The following is a 20,714-nucleotide window of genomic DNA, read 5'->3' as shown; positions in this document are numbered from 1 at the left end:
TCCACTGTTGCCTTCTCCTTCCTGGGTCTTGTATCTATTGTTTAATGGCACACTGCTTCCGCACATGGGTGCCTCATTTGTTTAAAGCAGACCTTGATAGACCATCTCCTCCTGAATTTGCCTAATCTGCCTTCACCACACTTTGCAGTTTTAAATTCCATGCCTTAATTATGCATTGTATTAGGTGCCGCTTTCTTCTTTCTGTCATGAATCTCTGGCCAGTCAGTTTTGTAAGATAACTCTTCATTCTCTATATATAGATGTGGGAGAAAATTTTCTGTAACCACTTCCACCTATACCACATTCCTTCACCATTAGTCACCTCTATAAAAACAAAATATCCCCAAATCCTGTGTCCTTTCCTCACAGTGAAAATGCTTCATTGTCTTTTATTTTTCATTTTCGTTCAATGTGGGACCTAAGTTTAGGGCCCAAGGAAACCCAGAATCTCTGTGAGTATGTTGTTGTGTCTCTGCGTCCTATTGTCCTCTTGGAAAAGCAAGCCAGAAAGCTTGATAGAGACTGACTAGGTTATCAGGACAGCTCATGAAGGTTCTTTTAACATTTTCTAACAATGGCTTTTGGCTCGAAATTGGATTCAAACTGGATTTTGAATTGCTGAAAGAGGAAGAATCTGACTAAATGTCTATTCACCCTTCAAAAGGCTTGGCTTCTGCAAGCTATTTACAGCTCGCCAAGAGCCTTGCAAATACAATATTTGTTTTTTTCCTAAAATATGCCTTACTCTCCCAGCCTACCCATGTCCTCCATCTGCTGTTCTTCCAGCTGCTGCAGTGTTGCTCTTTCCTGAAGCAGAAGATGTACTCTCTTTTTGTCACTGTGGCTGCTGTTCCCTTGGCCAGAAGCAGCAGCTGCGAAGAGTGCCAATAACCCTCGTGTGCATGTTTTCCAGAAAATATAGGGAAATGTGTGAGGCAATAGTGTTCCAAACTTTCAGAAAACTGAAGGAATTAAAAGATAGCATGTGCATTTTAAATTGCTGCTAAAATGCCTTCTTTCTGATGATAGCTTGATAATCCTTGGACTATATGGCCTTTGGGATCCCTTCCAACTCCCCAATTTTCTGAGATAAAAATGCTTAAAAGGAATAAGGAAAAAACAATGCACTTTCCTAGCAGAGCAAAAAGTTACATTGTAGTGGGATATTGTTCCATTGGCCTCCAAAACAGTCAGTCAGCAAATAAAGGAGTAGACCAAATATATTTTGTGAAACATGGTCAGTGTGTATAATGGTTTCAGTGTTGGACTAGGACACTGGGAGACCAGTGTTTCAATCCTGGCTTGGCTATGGAAACCCACTGGGTGACCTTGGGCAAGTCACACACTCTCACCCTCAGAGGATGGCCATGGCAAACCCCATCTGAAGAAGGTTGTGAAGAAAACTCCATGATAGGTTTGCCTTAGGGTTGCCATAAGTTGGAAAGAGCTTGAAGGTACACAACAACAAATGCTTAAACATTTGGTTAAGGTAAAGCAAGTGTGATCCAGTCATCTATGTAGTCATATGTGATCAACAGCAAACAGAGAGGAGATGAGCTGCACGTGCTCTAAGATGGTCAACTGAGTATGAGATGGTCAGGGCTGGATAAAAGATATAAAAATGGAGAATTGCTGCATTAACTGGCTATGTACTAGCATAGATTTCTTTTTCTCCTAGGAGTTATTGGAAAAGAGGTGAGGTTTATAAAACAGACGATCTCTAGGGGGAACATTGCCGCATTCAACAGATGCCAAGTAATTACTCTAGGAATCAAAAAACCAGTCAAGTTAACACAAAGGGGTTTTTTGTTTCTCCAATGAAAGCTGAATTTAATACGTTAATGTTACTGCTTCAGTAAGTTAAAACTTGAGCAGGGTGAACTTCTGACAACACTGCTTAAATTTTTAACAAGGCCTGTTGGGCTTTTGGCCCTGGTGGCTTATGACTTCAAGACTTGGCAGGGTTTGAATTTCAGCTCATCTGAGAGCCACTGTCCTGACTTGGGGCTCTGAGTCTGTAGTAGTTGGCATGCACACATTGTCTGTCTGCGCTACTGTATTACAAACACAACATTATTATTACTGCCCAATAAAATGACTAATAAAAAGTGACAGACCCAAAGGGGTCTTATCACCAAGTTGAGATAAAACCCAGGCATCTTGTTAGCGGCAAGTATCCTTTCAACTGGAGCAAACTGAGCAGTGCTATTTCAGCAGGGTTACTTTCGTACCCTTTTGATACTCCCAAAGCCTGCTTGGAAGGCCTCCAAAGAGCTTCAGTTCTGTTTCCTTAACACAGCCCTATTTTCATGAGTGGGCTCTGTTAGGAATGTCTGCCATATTGCAATGTAACCAGATATTTGAAAGGTCAAATCATTTCTTGTTTTAAGGTAGAACCTATGTTTGGAGAAGAAGAAAAATGCCTTTTGGTATAAGCCTGTGGCCACACAGGAGCATTCACTGTGAACTTGAGTTCTACTAAAGAAAAAACTGGTATTGTGGCAGAACCCCTCTGCTTGTGAATATGCCAGTGATTTTGAATGCCAGGTTCAAAAACTTGTTTCTGGAAATCTGTGCTGACGATGGAGAAGCTTTGATGCTTTGCTGACTTTGGCGGCAAACCTGCCTGACCCTTCAACGGATAAAACATAAGCTCATTCTTTTCTAATATGGCACATTTTGTTTTTTAACATAAAGAGTTTCTGCTACGCTGTATCATGAGATTGTAGTACAGAAACATAGATTGCTGTTTGTGTAAATTAGCTGAGGCTCCTATAACTTTCTTGTGTATCAGAAGAGGGGGCATTGAGAGGATGCTTAAACTATAGTTGTGCCATATACATGTGGAGCATCTTTCCTTGTACAGTGGTTGGAGTACACGGTTCCAATCTTCTTATTTTGTATCTGGGACTCTGATTTGAAGTTCTCCCAGCTCTATTGTTTATTCATGTTTGGTTTTTTGGAAGTGATTTTAGTGTTGACTTTCATAGTGTTCATTGGTGTGTCTTAAAACCATTTTATGAGGCCAGTCTCCCTTTTTATTTGGTTGTAGTGCGAAAGGACAGTAGTTTCGTTATTACCTATAAAGCCCTAAATGGCTTGGGCCCAGGATACCTTGAAGACCGCCTCTCCCCATACAATCAGCCCTGCTCTCTCAGAACATCTGGGCAGCAGTTATTGAGGGTCCCAGGGGCCAGGCTAGCCTCCACGTCTAGGAGAGCTTTCACCATCTCGTCCCCGACCCTCTGGAATTCTCTGCCCAGTGAGCTCCGCTCGGCCACCTCCCTGGCCCAGTTTAAAAAGGGGCTTAAAACTTTTCTGTTCAGGTTAGCATTCCCTGACATATGCCCCAATTAGTTCTTCCCCCCCTCTGCCAGCAGTGGCAAGTTGGTTAGATTGTTTTAATGTTTCATATTACTGTATTTTAATTTTTTTTTAATTGTACTTGTTGTATGGATGTTTTATAATGTTGTATACCGCCCTGATTATACAGAAGGGCAGTATAGAAATAAAATTATTATTATTATTATTATTATTATTATTATTATTATTATTATAGTGATGTAGAGCGGCTTACAATTATTATTATTATTATTATTTTTAAGTAGGTGGTTCCCTGCCCTCAGGCTTACAATCTAAAAATTATGAGTAATCATCATTCTAGTCTGCTAACCAAATTCTTTGCCACCCATGGCAACTTCTTGTTGTTTGGTCAAATTGAGTTACGTGATGTTTCCAACTTTTGCTGAGGAAAGTTAGCCTGATCTGCAACAGCATGTTGATGATGGGAGCGTGTGTGAATCACCACTGGTGACCTCATTCAAGTATCAGCAGTCATATTGCATCATGTTATGCCCATTTAGTGCCCAAACATGAGGAGCAGCCTTGGGGCATGTGTCACTTTCTGTTGACATATTTACTGTATTTTGTGGTGTTGCTATGAACTTGAACTGTCAAACTGCCCAAGTGGACCTTCATCAATGCGGATGGATGCTCTGTGGAGGTCACTTCCCCTTAAAAGGAACAAACTAAGTGCCATTGTGTCCGAGAAAGGGAAAGCAATACTTCTTTTTGCTGTTTGGTTCCTCTCTATTCTGTGACAGTTTTCGCTCACCTTGACCTTATCTGCACTGCAGATTAATGCAGTTTGACACTGCTTTAACTATAGTTTTTTGTGGGTTTTTCGGTCTATGTGGCCATGTTCTAGAAGAGTTTATTCCTAATGTTTCACCAGCATCTGTGGTTGGCATCTTCAGAGAAACGTTAGGAGTAAACTCTTCTAGAACATGGCCACATAGCCTGAAAAACCCGCAAAAACTATGGATACTGGTCATGAAAGCCTTCAACTTTACACTGCTTTAACTGCCATGGCTCAATGCTATGGAATTCTGGAATTTATAGTTTGTTGTAGCATCCTGACAGAGAAGGCTAATTATCTCATAAAACTACAAATCCAAAAATCCCATAGTACTGAGCCATGGCAGTTAAAGCAGTGTCAAGCTGCATTATTTCTTCAGTGCAGATGAGGCTCTTATCTGAAGTGTTCCAAGAATGCTGAGAAGGTTTAGGGGTTCTTCATCTTTTAAGTAAGAGTAGGACAGCCTTGGAGAGCAAGAGAAGCATGATATTTCACTAAGAGAGTTTCTGGAATGATGTAACTTCAGAGTTATTGTATGAAATTGTGAGTTGTGAAATTTATGCATTGTAATGCTGATTTTAGCTGTTGTGCTCATGCCTTGATCCATGGGGAGAGGTGGGAAATATAAATAAAGATTTTAATTATTATTATCTCATAATGTCAGAATGTGATTTGAGATTATTTCATCAAAATAGTCATAATTACCTTTAATTAATCTGCCGAGGGGTGGGGTGGGTTAGGTGGTGATCAGAATGAAGAGCGATACTAGAGGATAGTAGCCAAGTGTCTGGGTAATTATTTTAAATCAGAGCGTGTAGTTTAGGAGTGCAATAGAAAGCTGTTGACTCTGTACATTTTTTTTTTGTCAACACTGGCTCTTCAGTCCTGATAACATGTCTATGGTGAATATCTTTAGTTCCTGATTAAAGCTTTCTTATTTTACTATTGAGGCTTGGATTTCCAAATTGAGGTGACACTGTGTATAGCACTCCCTAGCTTTTATGTAGGATTTCCTCCTTCCATCACCTGTAAATGTTAATGTATTGAAGGTGAAAATGTTCAGATGTGGCAATGGTTGCAGAAGCCTAAATTGGCTACAGCTGGAGTCCAGAGCAGCAGCCGGATGCTCAAGGTCAACTGAGCAGGACTAAATGTAAATATGCTATGTCTTCAGTCTGAAGAGGGATTGGTGTCTATGGTGCAACTTGTATAGGAAGAGGCTGGGCTTAGTGGTCGCCTCATGGTAATTCTGTATATAACCAAAAACGCTGTGCTGTGGGATTGTGGGAGATTGAGATAGTGTGGTGTGTCGGTTGGTAAGAGATTTTGTATAGTGGCGATTAGCTCGTGTTATTTGAAACAAAGCAATAAAGCCCTCTTAGGAGTGAACTGCTGGAGAGTGATTCTTTGATCTAGCAGCTGTTTCTCCAGGCATTCTTCCAAGCAAGCCAAAAGCTTGTGTTTGGAGCTTCGCTCTGTTCCTGTGTTGGAGAGATAGCCGACTTCATCTATTTGCCACCGGACTGGAATCACTGGCAAATATCAACAGTAAAGTCAGAGGGTTCTTGTTACTCCCAAACAGAAAATGGTGTAGTTTATGCTTCCTTCTCTAACAACATGTTTTGGCCTTAGGACAGCTAAGCTGGTGGCACCCATGGAGTGTTAAACATGGATAGTTGATATACTTGCAAAGGTAATAAAGGACATAGTTTTTTGTGGGTTTTTCGGACTATGTGGCCATGATCTAGAAGAATTCACGTAATAAAGGACCAATGTGACACCACAGTGCAGGAATATTTGTAATGGCCAGCAAATGTTGTGCACATACCTTTGATCACTTTGGCATCTGCATCTATCTGAGCATCCAAAGTCATAACATACCCAATTTAATTTAAATGTATTCATTTAAACTGGAAAGAGCGAGAGTGAGAGACATCCAGATCCTAAACCTTCATGGTACTGTAATACCAAAGGAATGATAGAACAGTTACAGAAGTAAAGCTGCATTTCATTGTTAACATTGGGTGGTCTCCTGGTCTGATTTAGAAAATGTTGCAAATGACTATGGCAGCATGTATGAATCACTGCTGATGACTTCATTCAAATATCAGCAGTCAAGCTATAGTCATAGAGATAATATTCTGTGCTTCTCAAATGATGTTTTTTAACAGTTCTGAGTTCCCCATCCAAATGGAATTATGATGACATTAAATTATGCTAAAGTCTGATTGTTGTTTTGCCCATCTGTTCCTGGTAAAGTGGCCTTTTTTCTTGTGGATACTTGTTTTTACTTAGTTTGATCTTGCCAAGCCAGTATCTCTTTCACCTTAAAGTATGTATACCACATGTCCTACGATGTTGGAATCTGAGGTGAAACCGTAGATGCCTTGCTTATATACTGTATTTGGGCCCTAGTTACTGTGCACCTTATTTCACTTCCTAAGCTGTGCTCAGCTTTAGCATGCTCAAGACCTCTGCTCTCCCAACAGTAGTACAAAAATAGGCCCTAGTAGGTAGGCCTCCAGCATCTCTATAGTATATAACTGTCAGCCTTAACCTTTAAGTCTCACAGAATCTGTAATCAATTTAAACATATTTACAGGTTATAAAAGGGGATTTAAATCCTACAGGTCCCACTGAAGGCTGGAAATAAACTAAAAGAGCAGATTTAATTGACCTTTGGAATTAACCTGGCCAAAGGCACAAAAAAGATAAGTAAGTACACAAAATTTGTGGAAGAGGATGGGCACAGGTAGTACAGAACTGCTGTGCAGATAATGTTCCTGCTAATAAAGTGGTTCTGATGCACCTTTGCCCTGTGAGGAGAGACTTAGGGAGCTAGGTGTATTTAGCTTGGAGAAGAGAAGGTTAAGAGGTGACATGATAGCCCTGTTTAAATATTGGAAGGGAGGTCATATTGAGGATGGAGCACGCTTGTTTTCTGCTGCTTCAGAGACTGGAACACGGAGCAATGGATTCAAGCTTACAAGAAGAGAGATTCCAACTAAACATTAGGAAAAACATCCTGACCATAAGAGCTGTGTGACATTGGAAGACACTGCCTTGGAGACAAGTGAATATCCTTCTTTGGAGGTTTTTAAGCAGAGGCTGGATTGCCATCTGTCGAGAGTACTTTGACTGTGTCTTTCTGCATGGCAGAATATTGTTGAACTGGACAGCCCCTGAGGTCTCTTCCAACTCCATGATTATAAGATTCTAAGCACTTGCAACTTCCCTTTTTTGCTGTAGCAACTCTCAATATGTATTCCACAGAAACCCTCACCAAGGCATGATGATGGATGTTCATAATATGTTTGAATTCTGAAACCCTATAGAAGAGAATAATAGAATCATAAAGTTGGAAGAGACCACAAGGGCCATCCAGTCCAACCCCCTGCCATGCAGGAAGTCATAGTCAAAGTATCTCTGACAGATGGCCAAAGACCTCCAAAGAAGGAGATTCCTTACACTCTGAGGGAGTGTGTTCCACTGTCGAATAGCCCTTACTGTCAGGAAGATCTTCCTAATGTTGAGGTGGAATCTCTTTTCCTTCAGCTTTGCATCCATTGCTCTGGGTCCTAGTCTCTGGAGCAGCAGAAAACACGCTAGCTCCCTCCTCAATATGACATCCCTTCAAATATTTAAACAGGGCTGTCATATGACCCCTTAACCTTCTTTTTTCCAGGCTAAACATCCCCAGCTCCCTAAGTTGTTCCTCATAGGGCAGTGATGGTGAACCTATGGCACGTGTGCCAGAGGTGGCACTCAGAGCCCTTTCTGTGGGCACATGTGCCGTTTCCCCAGCACAGAGTTTGCCAGAGTTTGTTAATAGAAAGCCAGAGGGACATGGCACTTTGCAATTAATAAGTGCGTTTTGGGTTGCAGTTTGGGCACTTGGGCTCTAAAAGGTTCACCATCACTGTCATAGGGCATGGTTTCCAGACCCTTCACCATTTTGGTCGCCCTCCTCTGGACACATGGCTCCAGTTTCTCCACATCCTTTTTGAATTGTGGTGCTGAAAACTGGATACAGTATTGCAGGTGAGGCCTAAACAAAGCAGAATAGAGTGGAACTATTAATTCCCTTGATCTAGACAATATCCTTTTATTGATGCAGCCTAAAAATATTGACCCTATTCAATGAGTTGCTGGATATTTTGTTTCTTACACTGTCTAGGGCAGTTCCCTAAAAATCAAATCATGTCTGCAAGTACTCAAACTAGCTTATGTTATTAATGCATAATTAGCCATATAATGTTAAAGTAAAGTTGTTATCTGCCACTCCATTGCAATTCCATTGATGCCAAAACTGTTTTTGTAAGTTTCCATTTGCCTGCTTAACTAAGTAAACAGCATTAGACATTGGAAATGTTCTAGTTTCTAAGTAATGTTAAATTTCCAATGTGGCAAGTGGGTGCCTGGCCACAAAATAGTTATAGGTTTTGCCATGATACGTTAATTACAATAATTGGGCTGTTAAAAAGGCATAGGGACACCTAATTAGAAAGACATTTTGATGAGAATATAGCAATAAACATCTGATGTATAATAGTAAAATCTTGATAATTGGAATAGTTGATGAGCCTTGAGATTTCAGGTTTCTGGTTTTCTGCATGTGGCTTTAAGCCCCTTCTCCAAAAATTGCTCAAAATATACAATATTAGAATACAAAGAAATATTCTGCAGTTCTGTTGAAATAACATTATATCCTCTCAATGTTGACTCTTAATAAATCCAATCCACAACAGTTACTGTATCAGGTGTGTGCACAGCTAGAGATAACAAAATGTGGAATCCTTTTTCCAATAAAGCAGTGGAAAAACACAAGGAAAAGCGAAGAAAGTTCAATATTGCTTTCAGTTTATTTTAATGTTCTGTGGAGTATAAACTTGTGTACAGCATTTGGAAAACAGAGGTGTAACTGCACACATGACATAATAAAAATACAAACCCATATTTAAACATAAATGATAAAAGAAAACCTATATATGGACATTAGAATTATTATTATTATTAACCTTTATTTATAAAGCGCTGTAAATTTACACAGCGCTGTACATACAATCTTTTTAATTGGAAGGTTCCCTGCCCTCAGGCTTACAATCTAAAAAGACATGACACAGAAGGAGAAGGGAGTGGTGGTGGGGAAGGGGCCTCTCTAGTAGGATAATACATATAAAATACATAGCAATACAGGAAATGATTCAATAAAACAGACAACAAAAGAACATCAAATAGCAAGTGACAATTAAGCAATGCCTGGGAAGGCTTCTCTGAAGAGGATGGTCTTCAAGTCTGTTTTGAAGCTGGTTAAAGAAGTGATGGCTCTTGTTTGCGGGGGAAGAAGGTTCCAGGAGTGAGGGGCAGTGAGTGAAAAGGGGCGAATCCGAGATGGGGCAGAGGAAATCCTGGGCTGGGACAGACTAGAACAACTTTGATGACCTACTTTAGCTCTTAGAACGAGTGAAATGTTTTGCTGTTGTTACTGTTGTTGTTAGATGTCAGTTTGTCTAATGGTGAGCCTGTAAATGAAAGACCTCCATGAGCCGTGGTCATGAACATTCCTGTTCTTGGGTTTTGCAAACTCAGAGCCATTGTATCCATTATTAAATCATCCAACTGTAATGCAGTCTTCCTCTTTTCCTACTGTCTTGGACTTTACTAAGCATTATAGAGTCATAGAATCATAGAGTTGGAAGCCACCACAAGGGCCATCCAGTCCAACCCCATTCTGCCATGCAGGAACTCTCAGTCAAAGCATCCCCGATAGATGACCATCTAGCCTCTGTTTAAAGACTTCTGGGGAAGGAGACTCCACCACTCTCTGAGGGAGTGTGTTCCACTATCAAACAGCCCTTACTGTCACAAAGTTCTTACTAATGTTGAGATGGAATCTCTTTTCCTGTAGCTTGCATCCTTTGCTCTGGGTCCTAGTCTCTGGAGCAGCAGAAAACAAGTTAGCTCCCTCCTCACTATGACATCCCTTTAAATATTTAGACAGGGCTATCATATCACCTCTTAACCTTCTCTTTATCATCTTTCCCAACAATTCATGTTGTCTCATAATGTGTCCAAAGTATGATAATCTCAGTGTAGTCAACTTGGCTTCTAGGGAGAGTTGGGGCCTGATTTATTTTCAGACCCTCTTACAGTTGGCCTTTGCTATCCACTGGGATTTGGTTCCATGGCCCCTTGTGGATACTAAAATCCATGAATGCTCAAATCCCATTAAATACAGTGACATAGTGAAAGGGTGTCCCTTATATAAAATAACAAAATCAAGGTCTACTTTTTGAAATTTATGCCTTTTGGAATATTTTCAACCCACAGATGGATAAATCCATGGATAATAAATCTGTGAATATGGAGAGCCAATTGTATTTGTGTTTTTGGTGGTCCGTGCTATCTGCTGAATTTTCCTCCAGTGCAGCATTTCAAATGTTCCTTGCAACAGGCTTTTAAAATAACGTCATAGCTGCTCTGAGAAACAGTTTTTCCAATAATCATGTACAACAGTTTTTGGTTTTAGGCAAGGATCTGTTACATGTTGTGATCCCTCTGAGATCCCCTCTTCCTGCTTCTGCTGAGCAGAATGGGACCTTCAGAGAGCACCTATCTAACTGCTACCACCGATTGATTTGAATTCTCCTTGTACAGCAATGCAGTGACATGTTTCTGGGATTCTTCTGCACTTTAGTTTCCCCCTGTGATGCTGCAGATACTTTGCTTCCCCCCACAAACCCTGGTGAGAAGATGAAGCCAAGCAAAAGGCATGTGAAAGGAGTGTGTGTGTGAAAGAAGTACTTTGAAAAGGAAGGCATTTATTCTAAGCAAGAAATTTACATTAGCAAAAGTATTAGCATTTGTCTTTCTTCATGAAGGGCACCTTCCCTTTAGGCAAATTTAGGAAAGTTACAAATTACAGATTAGTCTGGATTGTCTCCAGTCAAGTCAGTAAGAATAATCAACAGTCTCTGGCACAACTGGCTAATGCATTCTCCTATTCTACTCATAGATAGTTGAAATCATGATTCTTGTATGTTCATTGGGTTAGATGCTTTTGTCTAGTTTCAACCAGCTTTCCTGAGGTGCCCCCAAGCATCCTTTTGTTCTTCTTTTTAGACTCTCTCCTGAGGCTTTTATAACCTCTGATGGGGAACATCTGGAAACCTTTGGAACTGGTCCTCATCTGGTTAGTTGTCTCTCATGATATTGATGACTCATCAGGGATATTGGCCCAAATGAATGTAACTTAACCTCATCACATCCTTAATCCTTTGTTTCTTGGAGGGCTGGACTATCCCCTAAGATGTGGAGACCAGATAATGGGAGAAGCCCCATTATCACACATGCACAACACTTACTCCGAAATGTGAAAGAAAGTGATCTGGGCTTGGAAATACCTAAACTTGTGAGAGAGCAAGGAAACTTACTTGAATATGTGCAGACTTTAGAAAAGGTAATGAAGTGTTGTGGTTTGAGTATTGGACTAAGATTTGGGAGGCCAGGTTTCAAATTACTGCTCAGCTTTGGAAACTCTGTGGGTGACTTTTGTAAAGTCTTACATTCTCAGCCTGAGAAGAAAGCAAGGGGAAATCTCCTCTGAACAAATTTTGCCAAGAAAACCTTCTGATTGCCTTAGGGTCTCCAAAAGTTGAAGATTACTTGAAGGCACACTGTCTCTGTCGTGTATCCCTCAGATCCAGACCACAGCCAAGGCTTGTAGATTCTTTTTATACAACATTGCCAAAATCCGACCGTATCTCTCTGCTTCTACTGCCAAGATCCTGGTCCATGCCCTAGTGGTCTCACAACTCGATTACTGTAACGTCCCCTGGCTGGGCTTCCTTTCTCACCCCCTCCCTTTCCGCATTCAGTATAAGTTCCTGCTGTCCACGTTTAAAGCCCTCCATGGGCTGGCCCCTCCTTACTTATCAGACCTTATTTCCCCTCACCTTCCCACTAGGGCCCTCCGTTCTGGTAGTCAAGGTCTGCTGTCTCAGCCCAGGATTTCCTCTGCCCCATCTCGGATTTGCTCCTTTTCACTCGCTGCCCCTCACTCCTGGAACCTTCTTCCCCCGCAAACAAGAGCCATCTCTTCTTTAACCAGCTTCAAAACGGAGCTGAAGACCATCCTGTTCAGAGAAGCGTTCCCAGGCATTGCATAATTGTCGCTTGCTATTTGATGTTCTTTTGTTGTCTGTTTTATTGAATCACTTCCTGTATTGCTATGTATTTTATATGTATTATCCTACTAGAGAGGCCCCTTCCCCACCACCTTTCCCTTCTCCTTTATGTCGTGTCTTTTTAGATTGTAAGCCTGAGGGCAGGGAACCGTCCAATTAAAAAGATTGTATGTACAGCGCTTTATAAATAAAGGTTAATAACAATAATAATAATAACAATAATAACAACAGCTACCAACCTTTAGTTCTCAGAAGGCCATGGAAATAATAATTTAAAAAAAAGACAGAGAAAAGAAGATGATTTTCCAGAAAGTTAACTGAATGTTTAAAAGAGTTTGAAATTATACTGTGTTGAAGGGCAAATATTGTTGATGTATTTGTCATAGTATAGATTTAATATGACTAAAGTTGTGTATGATGATGATTCATTTCCGAAGAGTTCATGATTCTTATGAAAACATTTAACTAATTTGTTGATAGTCCTTAATGTTGAAATCTGTTAGACTGAAAGCATGCAACAGTTTATTGCAAATTTGGAATTTGTTACTCTAAAATAGGGTATTTTCCAAATCTTCAACACATGGAATGCTATGCCAAGCATCAATAGTAATGTTTACCTTAAGCAAAATAATTTATGGAAGAAAATTAGCCATCACAGAATTCAAGTTTTTTCTTGCCCACTATACATTTGGGATGGCAAAGGAAAAACGTGACTGTGGTGTGTTACACTCAAGTTTCATCTGATAAACAAGCCTTCTAGGATTTTGTATTGTGTCTTCTATTTCTGGACAAACTAGCCAATATGTAGAGGATTACCCACTCCAACTTACAGTAGATATTTTCTGTTATCAACTCACCCAATTTTTCAAACTAGTAGTGTTAACATATTAATTTATATCTTGCATCTACATAGGATTCACACATGCACTAGTCAGGCTGAGAGCTTTAGCCTTAATTCAGTGTTTTAAAGTATGCTTGAATACCTCCAATAGAACAATAAATGTTTGCAATTGTTTTATGACATCTGGGGCCTTCCTATTTTTAACTCTTCATAAACATACCAAAGAGAACAATTTTATGTTTCAGATGATTCACAATGTGATATTCACAAATCCTCTTTATGCTATTTGTGATGCACATTGCTGACTGGGAATGTTTATGCCAGCAGTTTTCCCCCCTAATGTTCCAAGGACCAGTACCATACAGTATTTGTGTCCATTGGCTATAACCATTTGCTTGCTTGCTTGTTCGTTTATTTTCTATCCTTGGAAACTTCCACAGACTGGCAGCTGATTTTTCATGGGCTGACAATGGTGCATGGACAGCCATGTTGAGTAGCAGGGATTTGTATGGCTGGTGTCCAGACCCTCTGAAGGAGTGTATTTTCCCATTATTACCTTTCTGCGTGGGCTTTAAGAATTTCAGGAGAAATACTTCTGTTGGTCAGACTACCTTCAAGAAGCATGTTTGGTGACTTTCTCTGTGACTGCTCCCAGACTCTAAAAATCCCTTCTAAGCAAGAATAGACTGCTTCTTCCCATGTTCTCCTTTCTCCAACATGCAAAGACCCTTTTACTGAAGTAGGTTTTTGGTAACAGACCAGCTGCCTAGGATGTAGCTTTTAATGGGGAAACAGTCTGTTGTATATATACACTTTTAAAATTACTTTTAATTTGACTGGGTTTTAATAGTAATTTCATTGTAGATTAATATTTTAATTTACTTTGATTTCTTTTCTTTTGTATCTCTTTTTTAATTCTGTTATGAGCTACCTTGTCTCTCATTTTTGAAAGAAAAGTGGGATCCAAATCAAATACATAAGTAAACAAATAAAGCATGCTGTATTCTCAAATCAGCAAAGTAACTTTAGATCTGATTAAATATTTCCTTTGTTTAAATTGTTCAGTTGCTCCCAAAATTTCTAGATACAAGGGATAGGGTAGAAAAAGGGAAAGAAGAGCAGATTCAACATTTCTAGAAGTCTATAAATTCCATGTAAGAACAGATGCTGAACACTTTAGTAGTACACAGAACCTCAAGTTTTTTTCCAGATTAGTTCCTGTTGGCAAATGTTTAGATGGAGGATGGTGGTTTGTTCAGAGGAACTCATTGTAATTTGTTCTTTGGAGATCTTTGCTTACAGGTGGGCAACTTCTGTATTAGGGAGTGTGAGTGTGTGTGTGTGTTCATGCATGTTCTTCAGTCAGAGGTTCAGGAGTTGTGTTTATTTTGCCTCATAAAAATAACTCAGTCATGAGTTGGCAGGCTCTGTGATGTAGTTGGTAGCATACAATACGAAGGGCTTCACTATTATAGAGTGCATGTGTTGGAGCATTGCATAGCAAACCAAAAGAGAATTGTGCCACTGAATTTCTCTGTCCACATGACTTTCCCCTCTTCTGACTCATCTGGCCCCTTGTCATTTGTACTAATCGTGAGGTTATGAAATGGTCTGTTAAATTTGTACGTTCAGAATGCATACAGTGTTAAGTGATGGACTTGTTTTTGGTTCCTCAAAATTGTTTTTAGGTTACTTCTGGAACTTCTGGAACTTCTCTTTGACAAATTCAATGCTGTTGCTGCTGCTCATGCTGTTGTCCTGGGGCATCTTCAGCAGACCGTGGCTTCTCCTTCCAGTCAATATGATGGCGATATCAAGTTATATGATATGGCGGATGTATGGGTAAAGATCCAGGATGTCTTGCAGGTAAGCAGCACAGACAAGTGCACACATCTAAAAGCACAGGGTTTGGAAGTCTGGGATCTCTTTTACATTTTAGGCAATGACTTTCAAGTTAGAGCAGCAGGACTTGATTAGGTGTTAGATTAAGAAGTCAAACCAGTGGTGAAAAGACCAAAGTTTAAAGGAACTATCCAAGGTGCCATTGACATAAAAATGTCCAGCTAGTGCTGGCTCAAGATGTATGTTATACTGTGAAAAATAGAATTTGGATGGTGATTTCTCACATACTGAAACATTTAGGAACACTTACGCAGTGACGAGGTGCAATTGATGAATTTCTCTGCCTGTCCTATTTGTTGAAAAGGGCCTCAATCCACTTTTTGTTTCAACTACTGTTGATTCAATTGAAACTTCAGAAGTCATCATTTATGTCAGTTCCTTTGAATCAGTGGGTATTCCTGAGTTGAGTAACAATTAGATTTTGACTATAGAAATTTATGATGTGGCAGTATGTCGCAGTACATATGTAGTGAAGCTACTGTACTGAGAAACCTAGTGAACCTGTCTAATGTTACTCTCATGGGAAGACTGAAAAGTAAGATTACTCTGCCTTCACTCAAAATGTAGTATAGAAAGAACACAAAGAAGGACCCCAGATATATTCAGAACAGGTCATTGTGATGCACATTGCTGACTGGGAATGTTTAAATTAGAATATTTTTAGAGACAATTCAGATTATCTTCTTAGACTGTAGGACATTTTCATATTTTTCATAAACTGTAACATTTTCAGATTATGATAATTATTTATCTTTCTAGCCACTATCAAAACATGTCATTGCAAGCTGCTGATCATTACCAGTTCTTAGGACACAGGCCTATGTTAGGTTAAGTTAACAAAGCACGAGAAAACAAGACAGTCAAATGACCCCTCTATTGTAATCCTCCTAAATACTACGCTAAACCCCAGCATGGAGCCACATTTGATCTACAGCAGGAGTGGGAACTGCACAGTCCACATTCAGCCCTGGAAATTCCTACTGACACAACACCCTGCCCCCATTTTGGGGGTCTTAGAACCTGAATGGTGACTGGGAGTCACATATCATTATTTTCATTCAGCAAAGATGATAGGTGTTATGGTGCACTAATGACCATTGGAAAAGTCAAAATTCAAATATTGCATGGTACAGCCTTCTGGGCTTCACATCATGCCCATCCCATTGGGTCAGCCATCTGTAGAGTGACCCAATAGGTGACCCAATAGGAGCTGAAGCCTTTGTTTGCTAAGAGTCAAATGAGTCTTCAGTGCCATCTTTTGATGAGGTGTTTGGATAATGCTCTTTGTTGCCTCATGTGGCATGATTTATGTTCCATAAACGTGGTATAATAGGCACAAAAGAGCAGCTGTAAATTTGCTTCCAGGTTTGCCTGAGTCTCAGTGTACAAAGCTGTCCTTCACAGTGCTGTAAGGGTTGGCATTCTGAACACGAAGGCTTTTGTGTGCCTTTCAGAAACGTTGTTTAGAATATGTAGGGGTTTTGTTTAAAGCTTACCAAGGTCCTGCGTCTTTTAACACCCTCAGCATATTCCCTTGCTGCATCAGCAGCTTTCTGGCCAGCCTGTACTTAAAGTTGGGACCACCTTGTCATTTGCAAAACTGCTTCTGCTTTAAAACGCCTGTCTCTGCCCATCATCATGCCTTAGTTTTAGCTGCTGGATAGTTTCATGCTGGGATTTCCAGCAGAGAATTGATCTTGGCTCTTTCGCACCGTGTTTCATATGGAGTTGTTGTATTATGCTCTTGGCTAGTTTCTTTCTAAATATCATTGCATAGACAATCCAGGATGACAAAGGGATAAAAAAAAAACCCAGCTTGTCTCAGTGGGTCTTATCCCATATTGGTGTCATTGTTCATGCTCCTTTTGTGAACAGCTGGTCAATAGCCCTCAAAAGATGAAGTGGGTTTGATAATGGGAGCTCAGGGAGTTGGATATTGTGAGTTGGCTCCTGTATACCACATGTTTTTAATTTTTAACTTGAGCTACTGTGGACTAACTTGAGCCAAATCCAGTGGCAAAGCTTTTCCCAGCAGAAAAAGTGCACGTCAGGGACAGTGTTAGGTTGGACCCATTTAGATTAAGGGACTTATTCTTTGCTTACATTATTCTAGGAATAGCAGCCTTCATTCTTGTACAAACAATAGCAGCAATAGCACACAGGTTCTGGAGGAAACATGACTCAAACTTTTCAAGCTGTTGTCATAGCTGGTAAGAGCTGGAACCGCCAAAGTAACCATGACCAGAGTATTTTCCACTGGGAAAGTGAGCTTCCCTGAGATGTGGCAGAAAACCTTTTGAAGACAGTGGAAAATATGGATTCTAAGAGTGGTTTAGAATAATGGTCCTCCATTTTGGATTCTGTAAATATTTTGGTCTACCTACCCTCAGAAGCCTAAGTCAGGATTATTGATATTTGTGTGATGAATCTTGCCAGTGGTTCCAGTCCGGTGGCTGATGGATGAAGATGTTGGCTATGTCTCCAACACAGGAACAGAGCGAAGCTCCAAACACAAGCTTTTGGCTTGCTTGGAAGAATGCCTGGAGAAACAGCTGCTAGATCAAAGAATCACTCTCCAGCAGTTCACTCCTAAGAGGGCTTTATTGCTTTGTTTCAGATAACATGAGCTAATCGCCACTATACAAAATCTCTTACCAACCGACACACCACACTATCTCAATCTCCCACAATCCCACAGCACAGTGTTTTTGCTTATATACAGAATTACCATGAGGCGACCACTAAGCCCAGCCTCTTCCTATACAAGTTGCACCATAGACACCAATCCCTCTTCAGACTGAAGACATAGCATATTTACATTTAGTCCTGCTCAGTTGACCTTGAGCATCCGGCTGCTGCTCTGGACTCCAGCTGTAACCAATTTAGGCTTCTGCAACCATTGCCACATCTGAACATTTTCACCTTCAATACATTAACAAGCATGGCCAATGATCCAGCATTTGGAGAGTTGAAGTCCAAAATATCTGGACAGTAGCAATGTTTTCAGTAATGAATATGGATTGACAATATTTGCCCAGTAGCTGATTGCTCAATTCACCATGTTTTCAGGTCCTCGAAATTATTTGCTAATTGTTCAGACTTAAGAACGCTGAGTGTTCAGCTACTAAATGTTGGCTGTGATAGCTGCCCATAGAGTATGCTCAGGCCAGAGATGCCCTTGCAGTACCTTGCCATTTCTAGGAGCTAACTGAATGACTGTTTTTAAAAATTACATTACATTGCTGAATTGTCAGCGGCTGCATCTTGAGCACTCATAATTTGAGGGTTACCTTAACACTTTTGAAAAGAGAGCACTATAAAACATGATTCTGACAGGTGGGATTGGTTTTGTGGGTGTCTGAATCTTTCCCAAACATTGATGTGTTGATGCATTTGTGAGCAGATGGAAGTAGTGGGCAGAAAATGGGTGAAGAAGCAATTGTCAAGATTAGTGTAATCACGCCTACACGGTATGCTGTGTGCTTTACCTCGTGGATGTGTTCCTTCAGCGTAGAGATGGCATGTTGCAAGTGAAATCTCTCGACCTATTAATACCCAATGTATTTTTGCAACTATTTATTGAATTTTAAAAAATGGGTGGGGAATTTGAATAGTGAAGGAACATTAGAAAATCTTTAAACCAGATAAATGGGGAAGGGTTTAACTGAAGAGCTAACAGCTAAAGGGGAAAAAGAATATTAGATCAAGAGAGAGACATATATTGAGATGGAGATGGAGAAAGAGACCAACCAAGGTCAGGGTTGGGCAACTGTTAGTACATTGGCTTTCCCAAGGAATCTTTGACCACCATACCACCACTGCTTTATTTTTTTGAAAATTATTTTTGTCTTTGACTGCCCCCCCCCCCCAAAAAAAACCTTCCAGGTCATTTCCTATAGGGAATACAGTCCTCTCCCCTGAGCTGAGGGAGAGTACATGTCACAATTGCTTTCCACACTCCTGGGAGCATTTGGGTGCAAAATATTTTTGTGTAGTGAGCCCTGAAACCACAAAACCTACCCCATGGGACAGCATGCTGCTTACAGGTTGTACTTTCCCTACCTCTATGCAAAAGGATCTTGTAGCACCTTTGAGACTAACGGAAAGAAAGAAGCTGGTAGCATGAGCTTTCATAGACTTGAGCCTACTTCCTCATTTGTATCTTAACATGTCTTGAATTTCCCTACTTCTAATGTAGATAATTACTTCTATGAGTGTCTCACAGTCTTCTTCATTTTTGTTCCTTTTTGCAAAAACTGTGTGTCCTTTTGCCTTATTCTCAATGTGCAATTAATTGAAATCAAGAGCTTATGGGGAATCACTTGTTATTTGCGATTTTACTTTGATATGGCGCTTAGCTAAGTTTAGGTCTGTTGTGTAGCAAATGCTGGATTTTGTAGCCAGCCGTTGTGCCACCAAGTGCAGAAGTAATTGCTGTGTGTATATGTGTGTGTTGGGCATAAGGAAGAAAAACAGTGTTATCTAATACTGTATAACCTTTTCTATTTGCAATGAGTTTTACCCTGGATCACTTGTTTGGTTCTGCATACTTCCCCTGCAGCTCCATTCTGTTACTTTCTTTATCTCTTAGCCAGGGTTCCTGAATTTCTCCTTCCATGCTTTCTAGTAACAGAGATATTAGATTTTTTTCCATGACATTTTAGGCATGCTGCTAATTTAGTTCTTTAATTTAGCAGTTCGTTGAGAGCATAATTACTGCAGTACTAAACATTTGATTGAAAAGAACAATAAGACACCTCCAGTTAAAGATGTAATAGCATGGATAAGCTGCTTCAGAATAATATGATTAATGGAGTTGCAGGCTCTTCTGGCACAAATTAAGATGCTTCTCTGAAGTCTTTACATACCAAGTTGTAGAAAGTGTTGCCATTTCATGCAGCACTCTGGGAAGAAGGATTGAACAGAGCTGGGCAAGATTCTTACCAGAACTGGCCAATTCCATTTTGAGCACTGTAAGGTTTCTGCATATCATATTGTTTTGCTTTCTACCTAAGGCATGCTTTACATGTACAGCATGAAAGTGATCAATACATGCAGAATAATAGATACACTTGTCAGGGAACCAGAGTTAACTGCATCTCCCTGTGGATTATTCACATGATGGCAAACTCAGATTTGTTGTACATAAAATGTGAAATGAGCCTGAACATGTTTTTTCTTTAGTGCATATATAGAAGGGAACAGGCTGTCTACTAGGCTTCACATTTTAGTTTGTTAGTAATGAGAGAAAATACCAAAATTAGTTACAGCTCTGTGGTAGTAGTTACTAGGGCTCTTACATTTCTAAAGCCAAGGAATTGTAGTTTTTACTTCCTTTCCTCTCCCTGACTCCACCTTCATTGTTTGACATTTTCGTGAAGTATCAAAATACTTGGGAGAATAAGAAAAGTTAACATAGATAAAGTTGGCCCACTGGAAAGCAACAATATTAAGAATATCTGATGTCAATGAGGAATAAGCTCTAGGAGTGTGAAGCGCTGACATGGAGGTCTAGAGGGACATATATATTGTGGTGGTAGGAGTGTTTATTATTATTATTACTATTATAGAATCATAGAATCATAGAGTTGGAAGAGACTACAAGGGCAGTCCAACCCCCTTCCATGCAGGAACTCACAATCAAAGC

General features: G+C 40.1%; 1 protein-coding gene across 1 annotated transcript in view; it reads left to right on the top strand.

The window, feature by feature from the left end:
- Nucleotides 1-20,714, top strand: part of EXOC4 (exocyst complex component 4) — a 496,793-nt gene that overhangs the window by 101,999 nt on the left and 374,080 nt on the right. The window contains exon 7 of the mRNA XM_042470033.1: nucleotides 14,854-15,031. Coding sequence (XP_042325967.1) covers nucleotides 14,854-15,031 — 178 coding nt within the window. The remainder of the gene's footprint in view (nucleotides 1-14,853; nucleotides 15,032-20,714) is intronic.

The sequence above is a fragment of the Sceloporus undulatus genome, chromosome 5, assembly GCF_019175285.1.
Source record: "Sceloporus undulatus isolate JIND9_A2432 ecotype Alabama chromosome 5, SceUnd_v1.1, whole genome shotgun sequence".
NCBI lineage: Eukaryota > Metazoa > Chordata > Lepidosauria > Squamata > Phrynosomatidae > Sceloporus > Sceloporus undulatus.
This window is presented reverse-complemented; position numbering and strand designations above follow the sequence as displayed.